At 41.4% G+C, this 15,156-nt stretch overlaps 1 protein-coding gene across 1 annotated transcript in view; it reads right to left on the bottom strand.

Moving 5' to 3' along the window:
- Positions 1-507: 507 nt before the first annotated feature.
- Ttc17 (tetratricopeptide repeat domain 17) overlaps positions 508-15,156 on the bottom strand; it is a 76,930-nt gene continuing 62,281 nt past the window's right edge. Inside the window, exons 20-24 of the mRNA XM_070032548.1 lie at positions 11,874-12,033; positions 10,613-10,696; positions 4,586-4,705; positions 3,082-3,225; positions 508-1,587 (exon numbers count right to left, since the gene is read on the bottom strand). Of these exons, the coding sequence (XP_069888649.1) occupies positions 1,456-1,587; positions 3,082-3,225; positions 4,586-4,705; positions 10,613-10,696; positions 11,874-12,033 (640 nt within the window). The 3' untranslated portion in view covers positions 508-1,455. The remainder of the gene's footprint in view (positions 1,588-3,081; positions 3,226-4,585; positions 4,706-10,612; positions 10,697-11,873; positions 12,034-15,156) is intronic.

The raw sequence follows: 15,156 nt of genomic DNA on the forward strand, positions 1-15,156 counted from the left end.
TAGAGGGTGGCGGTGTGCAGTAACAAATGAGCTTGCTGTTCTCCAAGTCCATCTGAGGAAGGTGGAATTAGCAAGACTCCAGCTGCATAAAGTTTGGAAGGATTGCATGGTTGTCAGAACCAACCAGTCCCTGTGAGGGTGCTCTGTGCAGTCCGTGGGTCCTCAAAGGGAATTCTCCACCTACTACAGGCCCAACTCCCCCAAGGCTCTGGATGGGCCTACTGGGACGGAAGTTAGCCTCAGGGCTCACCTGAAGTATGTGTGTGTGGTTCAGATTATTTCTCCTTTTCGGGAAGGCATGGACCAAACTCTGAAGACTTGCTGAGGGTGCATCTTCCTGTCAAACGTGCCACACCACTATGTTTACCTGCCCTCCAGTACCGTTGATGGCTGTGGAAAAGTAGATATAGCCCACTTGGGACCTGAGCAGGGGAGGGACACAATACAGCAAGGTTTCACAGCAATGCAACCAGCCTGGCTCTAATGAAGTCACACTCCAGACCTGTCTTGCGCATAAGCAATTTTTATTTTTGTTTTCAGTATGTGCCCTTGAAGATTCCAAAATGCTGGAATTTCAATTCTACTGGGACCAAAGGTAAAGGCATTGTATGCAGACGCTCAGCCCTGGCTCTGCGCGCTCTCCGGAGGAGCTCGCGCCGGTGGCCTCAGGAAGGGAGCCGACAGTCGCACCTCATCTCAGGATGGGTAGCACAGTGAGCAGAGAATTAGTAAAACATAGACTCAGCCTGTAGAGGGTTTCAAATATACATATTCTATACATATAAAACCAGTTATATATGATTTCAACGCATTGGGTTCCTCTGATCTGTAATTAAAGTACAAATGGTAAAGATGTTGCACACCGCTGACTCCCCCTGCTCAGCCCCCCTCCCGCCCCAACAAAAAAATAACTTACAAAGGTCAGGTGGTCCTAAGAGTTTCTGTTGTTGTAAATACTTGTTTTTAAAATCATTCCCCTTCCTCCCCTGCAAACTACCTCTGAGAGTGTAACGTAGCAGCATGGAATGGACGCGTGAGGACGGCGCGGGGCTGGGGGGCGGGCACTGTCTCTCACGGCCCAGGCCAGAAGCAGAGACGGTGCAGTGTGGTTTGGCCTCCTCCACGGAGGCTGCTTGCACCACTGAGAGAAGCCCTGAAGGCTTTGGAGGTCTGGGAGACAGAGCAGAGCTCCAGAGATGTCTTGGCTCAGTATTTACACAGTACCTTTAAGCTGCATTTTCCTTTGAAGAAATTTTATGTTTCCAAAGATTCTTCTTCTGAGGTTGGCAGGGGAAAGAAGGAACTTAAAATCAAGCCAAACCACATACATAAAAGTCCTGTTATAAGTCTTACTTGGTTATTTGCACACACGTCATTAGAGTAGATTCAGACAATGATTGGGTCCTGTTCTGATTGTTGCTGGGACGGGTGGAGGGGACAGAGGAGGAAGGGGCACTATGGAGAGCGCCGCCCCTTCTTCAGCATTAAGTGACACTGGATGGTCTGGATCCGGTTCTTGGCTGGGACAAACTCGGGCTGTAGCTTCAGTGTCGACTCATACCACACCAGTGCCTTTTCAAACTCTTCCTGTGGGGGACAGAGGACGGATGTGAAAGGGATGGCACCACCAGACTAAATGTATGTTGTGACCTCTTTGCTCTTGAAAAACACCTCTGTACTGGTGACAACGTGCAACACTTTTCAATGGACCTAGTCAAGTCCACAGAGCGTGCTCAGGCCGGGCAGGAGACTGTGGCTCCCCAGTTTCAAGGCACAACAACATAACAAGGAAGATAGCCAAGGCCAAGGAACAAGTGGAGACCAGCTAGTGCAGGTCAGCGCCAGCCAGAGGAGTAACAGTGGAGTTACAGAACTGTCATCCCTGAGTCCCTGCAATGTACCAGGAGTGTGCTCAATGTCTGTGAATACTTCTGCTTAGGCCTCCCAGAAACCTCTGGAAGGCCTGGCAAATGTTCACTATGCAACTGCCTAGATTTACTTAGACCATCAATCGCAAAGAGCCTAGCCAACTGGTTAAGTGATTCTGTTTACCTTAGGAGACAAAACTGTTCACTTGTAGCAGCAAAATTTCATACTTACTGGGGATAAAAATAGATTCTTCAATTTTAAGGTACAGAGAGGGAAATCTGTACATTCAGCAATATCAATCTGGTCAGGTTCTAGTTCATGCCTCAAAGTCAAAGCTGAAACACAGGCTTATAGCCTATGGCTGCTCAGTCTTTTAGCTTAGTGACAGTGGCTTGGTCAAAGCCACTTGTGAGGTGTGACACAACACCTTAGATGCAAGTGGATTTTTACATCAAATTTGGTTAGGACAGGTTTTAGGGGGCCATCTGATTCAAGTTCTGAAACCAGTCCTTGTTTCTGACCAGAATATGGGATCTGGATGATAGCTTTTCCATCTTCTCTGAAAATGGAATCCATGAACCTAGTGGGATTACATCATTATTAAGTATTTAATGAGCAACTGCTATGGGCCCAACACTGTGAGGTGCTAGGAACAGGGAGAAGAAGAGGAATCTGATCCTTAAGGACCCTGCAGTCCAGAGACAAAGACAAACACTTAAACAAAACTTGTAAAACACTACGAAAATTCAGGAAGAGAAGTACGCACAGGGCATTGTGTGTGCAAAGACAGTCTAGCTCAACCCAATCGGGAAGCATAGGAGCATGTGAATGTATGTCTACATGAAATGTCAAATGAGGGTCTGTGGAACAGGTGGTATCTCCAGAAAATTATAGGTAAGTATGATTCTATTACCAGTGTGAAACTCATTCTGAGGAACCACAGACTTATAAATACTTAAGATGAACTTTATGGATTAGTAAAAAAAAAAAAAAAATCTTTCAAACCCCTTATCCATACAATTTTACCCTTGGTGGAGCTGGTGAGTTTTAGGCATAAGATTTAGGGGAAACCCGAGGACAATGACATATTCAAAGACATTTAGGGGAAACCCTAAATGACAATGACATATGACATATTCAAAGAAATTCTGGGATCGAAGATGTGCCGCTGTGCCACAGCAGTTGGCATAATGGCTGATACCCCAAACTCACCATTGCCACATAGACGTTGCCCAGCGTGAAGTGGTTGACAGCGAAGTGCGGTGCAATCTCTACTGCCATGGTGGCCACAATGACAGCGTCATTCCAGAGTTTGGCGTTGTGGAGGATGTTGGCCAGGCTAATCAAGGGCACATCCTGGGGGGAGGCAGGGAGAGTGGAGAAAGAGAATATTGACTTTCATCATGGATTTTTCTGATTGGAAAGAATGCTGCCAGTGTTTCCTGGCCAATGACAGGGTAGTAAAATTCACGGTGCTAGTCTGCTGCTGGCTGCTGTTCTGTGATGGGAGACCAATTACTTCTTCCATCGACAAAGTCTTGTCTCAACATACCAATGAAAAACAAATGCATCAACGGAAATAAACAACCTAGAGCGATGTAGTTGTTTTATTCTGGTGCAGTTCTGTGTTACCAGGGATTGGTTATATAAAGTCCACAAAAGGGACAGTTTGGGCCCACTGTGGTAGAGCTGAAGTATTTCTGCAAGGATCACTGTATCTCCTGGAACAGCTGGCAAAATTCTGCCACAGGTCAAATCTAGCCTAATGTCTGTTCTTCCCAAGTTTTGTCAGAATGTATCCTCGTATTCCTCTGTGTGTTTCTTCACACTACCATGTAATTCATACTACAATGGAAGAAGCGGGTAGCTGCGACATATCCACATATCCAAAATGTCTAACTGGCCTATTACAAAAAGTCTGCTGGGCCTGACAGTCTTGGCCTTCTTCTATTGTCCCAGAGTCAGAGGTACTAAGTGATGGACTGAACAAATAGCACTTTTGTCAAGTTATTTTCCCTTTAAACATGTGACCTGATCAACTCCTGGCCATCTCACACATCTGATGGGTCTACAGGAGACTCAGAAACAAGGGATCCACTTCTGTCCTTTCTGGGCACCCATATAGTGCATGTCCTTAGATGAGACCAGCCCAGGTTTTCAGTAACTGGCCTAAGGTCATAGAGCTAGTAAGAAGAGGAGCTGATTAGAAATCAATTCCTCCCAACGAAGCCTCTACTATTTTCATATACTTCTGACAAGATGTATGCCGGCTTTTTAGGAAGTACAATTATGATGTTTGGATTAATTTGTATATGTACGAATATATATACACAAATATACATGTATATATACAAATGTAAATTTGCACACACACACCAATGTAAACATGCTTCTGTCTTAGTGAACTCAAGCTCCAGTGAAGGGCATAAAGAGGCCCCTGGGGATAAGGCAACTCACAGAGAGGCTTCCAGGTGGCTGGCTGCCTGTTTAGCTGGTTTACTCTATGTATAATGGTAGCTGTCAATGCAGTGGAAGAGGTCCTAAGTGATGTGCTAGTGGGGGCAGCTGCATGCTTGCTGTGGCCCTCTGCCCCACCCTATTCACACACCACCTCTACCCTGGCTGAGTGTGAGGAGGCTAGTTGAAACCTCACAATAGATGTCTGAGCAACAGAAAGGGCATGGCTGACAGCTGCTCCATTCTGCGTCCCACTCACCTTCATCTGGTGTGGAGCGTAGTGGAGGGCCTGGCGGAGGCAGTCGATTGCTTTCTTCCCTTGGCCTTTCACTCTCCAGTAGAGGGCCGCCATGCTGGAAAGGACCCAGGATGTCTGGTTCTACAAAGGAATGGTCAGCTAAGGCCAGTGTCTGCCCAGTAATACACCAGAGTGCCCAAATTAAGAACAGTAACACGACTCACTACTGTCTGAGTATTTACTAAATGTAAATGTGTCTATTAACACTACATGTTTGGGCTCTGGATAATGCTTTAAACAATTTTATGGCCTTGGCTATACTATTTGCTCATTTTTATAAACAAAACACTATGATTCAGAGAGGTTAGGTACTGTGCCCAAGGCCATGGAAGTAGTAAATAGCAGAACCATGTTCTCTCTCTCTCTTTTTATTTTGTTGCTCTTGGGGCTTGTCTCTGCGCTCTTCAGCTCAAGGCAAGCGCTCTACCGCTTGCGCCACAGCACCACTTCTGGTTTTCTAGTGGTTTATTGGAGATAAGAGTCTCATGGACTTTCCTGCCTGGGCTGGCTTTGAACTGCGATCCTCAGATCTCAGCCTCCTGAATAGCTAGGATGACAGGCGTGAGCCACCGGCGCCCGGCTCCATGTTCTCTTTTATTTAAAACATGTTTCAAAAATCTGGAAGTATAAAAAGTTACATGGAGAAAAGCCCCCTCCTATCCTCATTTCTACTATATAGCAGACCATTGGTATTTATGGGTATATGATTCCAAGACCACTGTTTAGGATGCTAGTGGTTTCCACCTGAAATTCTAGATACTTAGGAGTCTGAAATCGGAGGATCATGGTTTGAAGCCAGAATATGTATAGGGGTGCGTGTGTGTGCATGTGTGTATGAGTGTGTATGCGCATGGGGGGGGGAACTGCTGGGGCTTGAATTTAGGGCCTTGCACTTACTCAGCTTTCTGCTCAAGGCTAGATCAAGGCTGGTGTTCTACCAGTTGAGTCACACCTCCACTTCTGGCTTTTTGCTGGTTAATTGAGGATTTAATGGAAGAATTAAACTTTTACAAACTTTCCTGCCTATAATCTTCAGCTCTCAGCCTCCTGAGTAGCTAGGATTGCAGGCATGAACCAGCAGTGCCTGGCTTACAAAGAAATTCAACATTAGGTTTCCTTTTCTTAAGGTGCCTTTCTCTTTCCCTTCCCTTCCCCTTTTACTCTTCCCTTCTCTCCTCCTCTCTTCCCTTCTTCCTCTTTTCTTTTTGGTGATAGGACTGGGGCTTGTACTCAGGGCCAGAGCACTCTCCCTTAGCTTTTGCTCAAGGCTGACACTCGACCTCTCAAGCCACAGCACCACTTCTGTGAGCAGCTTTTGCAACATACTTTAGTCACCATAATACTGTGCCCACAGAGATGAATTCAGCCAACCTTATACTTAAACCACTGAAATTGTGAGCCTACTCCCTCTTCCCCCTAGACAGAGTCTACTATGTAGCCCCAGCTGGCCTACCTCAGCCTCCTGAGTGATAAGATTACAGGTAAGTACTACTACCAAATCCAGCCTTTCCTCCTGTAAGATTTATTTAAGGTATTTGTCACAGCAATGTAAAGCCTGACTAAAAGAACAGGATTTAAATTTAGTCATTTTGATTTATTATCTTTTGTACTGGCTCTGAGGCTTGAATACAGGGCCACAGCTCCACTTCCAGCTTTTTTTTTTTTTTTTGGTGGTTAATTGGAAATAAATCTCTCACAGACTTTCTTGCCTGGGCTGGCTTCAAACCTCAACCCTCAGATTTCAGCCTCCTGAGTAACTAGGGTTACAGATCTGGGTCACAGGTGCCCAGCTAGACATTTTTTTTTTAACATTTACAAATTATTATTTCTCATAGGCAATGCTTACATACCTGTTTATCATTTTGCTTGGCAAGTCATGTGTCTCAGATAATTCTCTTATAACTAGTGTACAGAAAAGTTCTTTTGGGTTAGGATTCTTAGAAGTAAACCTTTTCCACTTCTTAAGTATCTTTATTCTTCCTTCCTTGCAGGTTACACAGTTACAGGGGGTCTGGAATCCTTCCAAAATTATCCCCTGGTTTTACCAGTGCTCTTAGACAGGCTGTTATTTTAGCCATCACTCCTCTGTAGGTGATATGTCCTTTCTCTGTTCCTATGAGTCCACAAGCCTGTTTCAATTTTTCTACACTGATTTATCCCACTTAAAAAGTAAACGGCAAGTAAGCTTCTACTTACTATGTATCTCCTGAATAAACGAATGAATGCCTGTTGTGATAATTATTAGGCTATTCTCTCTCAAGTCCAAATCCACATTTTATAATCTGCACTGTCATCTTGTAATGCAGAAAATCCTGTTTTTTCTTTTTGTGCAGGCTTCAGTTCTGTGAATATGTGCGCTAAAAGACTGGAAAGCAAGAGGGAAGGGACTTCTTTCTTTTGACACAACCTTTGTTGTTTCTGGGAGCCTCCGGGCTTTCCTAGACTTAGCAGAAGCTATTTTCCAAAGAATCCATTTCCTTTTAGTGGAAAATGATACTTAAAGACTGCATCATCATCCACAGCTGCACTTCACAGGTAACTAAGAACATGGGACATGTGGCTTTCTGTGACTGGCTTATTTTGCTCAACATGATGATCTTCAGTTTCATCCAATTTCCTGAAAATGGCAATTTCATTTTTCTTTACAGCTAAGCAATATTCCATGGTATGTGAATTGTATATAATTTCTTTATTCATTGGTATTTGGCATCTCAGCTGATTCTAGTCTGGCAATAAGTATATCCATAGCTGCAATAGGTATGGATATGCAGGTGTTAATACTGTCTATTGATTTATATTCCCCCAGATATATGCCCAATACTGGTATATATCAGGGAGTCTTATGAACTTTTCTGACTAGATGGCTTCAGACCAGGAACCAGGATCTTGTGCTTTATGTGTTTTGGAGAACTGGGATGACTGACATTTAGGATCATTGAGAAGTATGCAATCCCTGCCTTTTTGTTGTTTTTGGAAATGTTTTTGTTGTTTGTTTCTTTCCTGTTCTCGTTTGCTTATTTGCTCTCTAAGGAGATTTATTTTCTTATTTTTATGACTACTTTTGTCTTCCTTTTTTGTGTGTAAAACTGGGTATTCCTTCTGTAGTAATGCTTTAGTGGTTATAAATTATTTTGTTTTTTACCATGGTTTTTGTTTGTCCTTTATGAATGATAGTTTTGCTAGTTAATCTATGTTGGCAATTGTTTAATTTTAGCACTTAAAATACATCATTCTGCTGGGTGCTGGTGGCTCATGTATGTAATCCTACTCAGGAGGCTGAGAGGTGAGGATCACAATTTGAAGCCAGTTGGACAGGAAAGTCTGCGAGTCTTTTTGTATTTCCAATTAATTTCCAAAAAAGCTGAAAATGAAGCACTAGCCTTGAGCACAAAAGCACACAATGACCAGTCCCTGAGTTCACGCTCCAGGACTTGCATAAAAACAAACTTCAGGTCTAGGAATGTGGCTTAGTGGTAGAGTACAAACTTTCCTAGCATACATGAAGCTCTGGATTTGATTCCTCAGTACTATATAAACAGAACAAGCCAGAAGTGATGCTGTAGGCTTAAGTGGTAGAGTGCTAGCCCTGAGCCAAAGAAAATCAAGGACAGTGCCCAGCCCCTTAGTTCAAGCCCTAGGACTGGTAACAACAACAATAACAACAACAACAAAACTAACAAAAATAAACATCATTCTAAAACCTCCTTGTGTTTAAGTGTCTGCTGAGAAATTTGTTACTCAAATGGCTTTTCAACTTTACATGACTAAGTGTTTCTCCTGCAGTTTTCATTTTTTTCCCTTGTTCTACACACTTATTATTTTAGCTGTGATATGTCTTTGATCAGCTGGGTATCCTACAAGCCTCCTGAGTCTGAATGACTGCTTCTTTATCAAGCCTTGGGAAATTCTGTCCTATTACTTTATTGGATATATTTTCATTCCCTTTAGGCTGCATCTCTTCTCTTTCTTCTATGCTCATGATGCTTAGGTTTGGTCTCTTAAATAGAGATTTTTGCAAGTTCCTACTCATACTTTTTGGATTTAGATCCCTTTACCTTTTCTTCATTCCTTTTGGATTTAGGATCATTTACTCATTTGTCTTTTTTTTCCCCTTGGGCACTATCTAGTTTATTTGCTCTTGGGCTAATTCTTGTATTGTCTTCAGTTGGAAGTAACTTGCTTGTACTTATAATTCTAATATTTGGTAGAGATGCTGTTCAAATTTTCCCATTAGTCAATAATCTCATGTTTTAGTTTTCATAATTCTAATTTATGTTGTTCTTGCATGACTTCTGTCAGTTCAGTGTAGGAGTCTGAGACTCAGCTCCATTAATCATTAGTTCAAGGCTCAGTGAGTACTGATTGCTTGACCATCCGTCCTTAAGATGGACTAGCTTTTCCATATTCTGGCCCAGCTCTCAGCTAGTTCTGACACATTTCTATTCAGACTTCTCATTTCGGCTTTCTTCATAAAGAGAAAGGCTTTAGAGACCTACTTTTTGTAATACCAACAATAAGTGGAAAAAATATGCCCTACATAAGGTACAGTTGTTCCACAGTAGAAGGATCTCTCTTGAAAACCAATTTGCTGAGCCGTGCCACATGTTAAGTGTTAAGAACTCTTTCCTTTTAAAGTCAAATGATTTGCCTGAGTAACCACTGTGGCTGTTTTGGGTCAGTCTGCTTTGGCAAATGTTATGCTCTTTTAACTAAATATATTTTATAGACCTAAAACAGTAAAAGTCTTATTTATTTTATTCTTGCTTTAAGTTATGACACCTATAATGTTTTTTCCATTCTATTTAACTCTCTGTCTTGTGGTGGCTGCTGTTCTCACTTCAGTTTCCTGTGGTCTGGTCTGCATTTGGCATGTGTTCTTCTTGCTATCCTTCTGACTGTGTCATTATTACCTTGATATTTTTCCTAAGTATTGTAGAGAAGGGCTATTCAGCCTGTATTTCTGTTTTCTATCTCTCCTTTTTACATTTTTTTAACCTATCTCTTCTGCAGTTTTGTATTTTTACTTTGTAATCTTTATTCATAAAGGAAATTATTTGATATGGTGGTAAAACATCTATATTGAATTATAACTTATCCCACAACAATATTTTTCTGCTCTTTTTAGTAAGTTTTGCTGCTGTTTCCTAAGTTTTCTCATTATTTGTATTAGTACTGTGTCTGCTCTGTTTTTGTTACTCAGGATCTTCCTGGCCATGCTATTTGTAAAAAGTTCCTGTAGTGGATGTTAACATATTTTGAAACTGATATATCTTAGCTCATTGTATATGGCTCTGCATTGATCTTAACCACTTTTGGCAATACTTATTCTCTTTTTTTGAGTCTAGGGAGGATATGTGTGTCCTAGTTTCACTATACATGTGTTTTGTTGATGATTTTGCCATGTGTGATTTTTTAAAAAAAGGAAGAAATTGTTATCTCACTGTCATATTCATACTGAAGGTTAAACTGCTTATCTTAATCATTGTATATAACTTCTTCAATATTATACAGTAATAAAGTGGAGACATACTTAGTCATAAGGTAGTCAAATTAAACTTTAAAAACTTCCTTTATACAAGTATCACATGGAGTAGAAGAGCAGCCTTAGAAATTTTCAATTATATTTTCTCTATAAAAATACTATGAAAATAGTTTTATAAATACTTTGTTTCATGATTTCCAGAGAAATTTTCATTGAAGTCCTTCATCACCAATGAACACCTGATTTAGGGTTTCCAACAGTATCTACTCTATATGTCAATGCTGGTTATGTAAGTTTCACCACACGAGACAAACAAAAAGACAGAAAAATATACTAGTGAGAGATGGATATAATGGGAAAGTGATTAGAACACTCTAATAGGACCAATCACATTCTGCCTTTGGTCTCCAATGTTAATGAACAGAAGAGGTGACTTAGGGACAAGTAATCTGGAAAGCAAGTCAGAAGGTGAGCAATTGTTTCCAACTTTCCTGTAGGTGACTTACCTTTTCTAAAACTTTTGCAATTCTGGTGCCAATTTGTTCAAGTGACTGTTGTGGATACTGATCTTTGCCAAGATTCTGCAATACCTGGGACAGAAGGAGATGGTAGATGAGACAGGGTATTTGTGATGCTAAGATGGGCACTAGAGCCTAAAAGCACTCCGTGTCTCTGGGATACAAGGTATATTCCTATAGGTGATGTGCCTGTGGAAGACAACTTTCAGGCTGGCTTGCCGGCCTTTCAGTCTTTCTCCACTTTATAGAAAATAGTACAGACATATAAAACCACATTCACTACAGCAACTTTGGAAAATAAAGGAAACAGAAGCTACTTGTAATTCTGTCACTCAGTGTTAATAGCTTTATTTTTTCAGATACTTTTTTCTATGTATTCATGTATTATTTGTCACAAAATATAGGACTACACATCGTAACCTAGAATATATTCTGAACATTACAACAATATCCTAAAGTTTTCTTTATGCCAATAAATATGTTTATCATATATTTCCAAATGGTGCCATTATATATTATCTCGTATTTGCATCAAAATTCATTTAACCCATTTTCTAGTGAGGTAATTTATGGCATGCTTTCTAAGTCTTTCAGGTATATTCTTTTGCTAGGCATTTGCTGATTTGCTCTCTGTACCTGGCTTAAGAATGGCAACAGAAGGTCAGGTATGTTGGTACATGTCTTTAATTCTAGGTTCATTGCTTAGAATTGTTGTTTGAGATAAGCTCATGTAAAAAATGAGTGAGACCCCATCTCCACAAAATAAGCCTCGAGGGGCTGTATACGCCTTAAATCCCAGCTACATGGAAGGTAAGAAGATCACAGGCAAAAATGAAATACCTTGTCTGAAAAAATAACTAAAGCAAAATGGCTAAGACTTGGGGGATAGGGAACTCATGTAGTAGACTGCCTAGCAAGCATGAAACCCTGAGTTCAAATTCCAGTATCACATACACACACACACACACACACACACACACACACACACAAATCAGGAAAATCAACTGCACCAAATATGTGTCCCTGAAGGTAAGTAAGAATACGACCCACTCTGATGAATTAAGAAAATATAAGTTCATTCTTTCAGGTCCTGAAAGAAACGAGTCTTTGCTTAAAGCTACGTAGGTAAGAGCCTAATGAAAAAAATAGCAACAAAAGAAAAAAAAAAGGAAAAAATGAAAGAGTAACCCAATTATTTGTGCGTTCTACCTCCAGCTGAGGACTCAAGAAGACAAGGCTGTGCGCTCACCTCTGTCAGCTGACTCTCACCCATGTAGTGCAGACTGGCTCTGTTGGACACCCCTTGCAAGTGGTCCAGAGTGTGCATGCTCGTGGGGAGATTGGCATTGCACAGCGGCTCCACTGCTGGCTGCTGTATGGGGGTAGCAAAGTCAATGTGTTCCGTGATGCTGGAAAATAAAGCTTACATTAGCCGTGGAAAGTTCAGGTAAGTGGAGAGAGAAAACAGCATTACCAATATCAGAGATAGGTGCCAGTGGCTCATGCCTGTCATCCTAGCTACTCAGGAGGCTGAGGTCTGAGGCTCACCAGCCCAGGCAGGAAACTCTGTGAGACTCTTATCTCCAATAAACCACTCAGAAAACCGGAAGTGGTGCAGTGGCTCAAGTGGCAGACTGCTAGCCTAGAGCTGAAGGGCTGAGGGACAGCATTCAGGCCCAGAGTTCAAGCCTCATGACCTACAAACAAAACCACCCCCCCCACCCAAAAAAAACCAGCAACCAATTGGCTCATCAGAACTAACCTCACTGGGGAGAGGTTTTGAAACAAGTGAGTTTTCTTCTAGTATTTCTTTCATGGTACAGATATTGCTACTACCTACTATGGATTCCAACCTTTGCTATTTCTTTTTATACACAAAAAAACACTTTTCCTCAACAGAAAAAGCCATCTCCAGGCATTTTAAACAGATAGTTTAAAAAACACTGTACAGTTGTGCAAGTAGTATGTGTAATATATATTTCCCTTTATGATCTCAAGTGGTCATTTCTTACTATAAACAGGCCAATTGGTATCGACAATACCACAAGCACTGACAGTACTGATAAGGCAAGTTGGCACTACCAAATTATTAATTTATTTAGACAGTACAGAGGTTTGAACTGAGGTCCTTGTGCTTAATAGGCAGGTGCTCCATCACTTAAGCCAAGCTCCCAACCTTTCAAATTTATTTTAAATTTATTTTAAAATTTAAATAAGAAAAAAATTTTAAAAGTTTAATTTGGCTGAGCATGGTAGCTCAAGCTTATAATCCTAGCTACTTGAAAGATAAGGAAGGAAGATTGTGGTTCAAGGTCAGCCTGAACATAAAAGTCCACTAGATACCATCTCAAACGGTGGTTTAGGTGCAACGGTGCACATCTGTCATCCCAGCTACAGAGGAAGCACATTAGCTGGGCACAGTGGCAAGTGCCGGCCATCCCGAGTTATAAATAGAAGGACTGCAGCCCTGGCCAGCCCAGGCATAAAATAAGACTTTAATTTTGAAAACAGCCAGAAAAGAAAGGCACCAGAAATATGGCTTAAGTGGTAGAACAACTGCTAGCCAAGTGAGAGGCCCTGAGTTCAATCTCCATTATCACTAAAAATGAAACCAAACCTGAATTTAACTAATATTAGGCAAATATTTATTCATTATTATTCATTCATCCATATTTCCTATAAGATACTGGGCTATAGTATATATTAATATATTATACACACATATGTGTGTATCTCTCTCTATTACACACATTTTCATTATGAGGGTATATATTTCCTTAGCACTATGAGGAGGGTATTTGTTAGTGAAGACTTCCCCAAGTTAATAAGAATTAAGAAGAGACCAGAAGGATGAGTGTGAATGAGATAGGTGAGAAAAGCAGTGGGAACACCACTGCAGGCAGTATAGCAAGAAAGAAAGGAAGCAGAATCTGAACACTTTGTGGGCTATTCTAAATAGTAATCAGTTAGTAGGCTGTTTTCAGAATGGTTTGAGTTGCATTCCAAGAACTCTCAGTATCATGGAGCAAGTGCACCAAGTAGAGGCAAAAGTGAACGGAACAAAGGCCCAGCTAGAAATTTATGCCATGAGTCTAGGTAGAGAATGTGGCTTAAGGAAGTAGCAATGGTAATGCAGAAAAATAAGGTAGTTTGGAAAAGTACACAGAGGATAAGAGTGATAAGATTGTAGCAGTCTGGGTTTGAGGGACAAGGAAGAGGGCTATTAAGAATAATAACCAGCCAGGCGCCAGTGGTTTATGCCTGTAATCCTAGTTACTGAGGAGGCAGAGATCTGAGGATCATGGTTCAAAGCCAGCCCAGGCAGCAAAGTCCATGAGACTCATATCTCCAATTAATTACCAGAAAACCGGAAGTGACGTTGTGGCTCAAGTGTGAGAGAGCTTGCCTTGAGTTAAAGAGCTCAGGGACAGCACCCAGGCCCAGAGTTCAAGCCCCATGACTGACCAAAACAAAACAAAAAACAACAGAAAAAGAAGAAGAACCATTCCCTGTTGTCACTGTATTTGATTTTGGTATCCTGGGTATTGTATGCACGTTTATCTGATTTAGGGAAGGGAAGGGGAACAACAAAATGGTGAGACAAAGGACAAAGGGTGAACCAATGCAACAGTGATATTTACAAGACAACATGTTGGAAATCATCTGTACGACTTGGTAGGGGACATTGTGTGTAGGGGAAGTGGAAGAAAAAAGAGAGAGGGGGTAACAATGTTTAACAAGAATGTACTCAGTACCTTATGCATGTAACTATAACCCCTCTGTGCATCACTTTGACAATAAAATATTTTTAAAAAGAACCAGGTTTTTTTCCTAAAAACTGCTAGAGAAACTTACCAAGAATAGGAAATAGAGCTGGACGCCAGTGGCACACGTCTGTAATCCTAGCTACTCAGGAGGCTGAGATCTGAAGATCGTGATTCAAAGGTAGCCCCCAGCCCAGGCAGGAAAGTTTGTGAGACTCTTACCTCCAATAAACCACTCAGAAAACCAGAAGTGGCACAGTGGCTCAAGTGGTAGAGTGTTAGCCTTGAGCTGAAGAGCTGAGGGACAGTGCTCAGGCTCAGAGTTCAAGCCCCATGGCCAACAAAAACAAAACAAAAAGAATATGAAATACAAAAAAGAAAAACAATGATCTTTTTAAGATGGAACAATGATCTTTTTAAGATGGATAAGTAAGAAAATTATGTGCTTAGTTTTCTTGAGTTTGGAATGCTTGAGAGAGATGCAGGACTGGTAGAACACTGGATAAATGAGCTGAGGGCTTTGAAGAATGGTCTGGTCTAAAGATCCAAACTTGGGAGTTGTCAATGCATCAATGACGACTGAGCCTTTGGGAGTTCAATCTGTCTGGGAATGTTTAGTAGGAAATCCTGGGGAACTTCAGCATCAATAGGGCAGAAAGAAGGCTACCAAGAGATTGAGTGTTCCCTGGGGACAAAGCCATGATCACAGAAGGGTCCTAGCTCAGCTTGTATCTTGACAAGTGTTGGTAAATCTGGATTGGCTCTGGT

The sequence above is a fragment of the Dipodomys merriami genome, unplaced genomic scaffold (assembly GCF_024711535.1).
Source record: "Dipodomys merriami isolate MVZ:Mamm:240054 unplaced genomic scaffold, mDipMer1.0.p SCAF_21, whole genome shotgun sequence".
In the NCBI taxonomy this organism is placed as follows: domain Eukaryota; kingdom Metazoa; phylum Chordata; class Mammalia; order Rodentia; family Heteromyidae; genus Dipodomys; species Dipodomys merriami.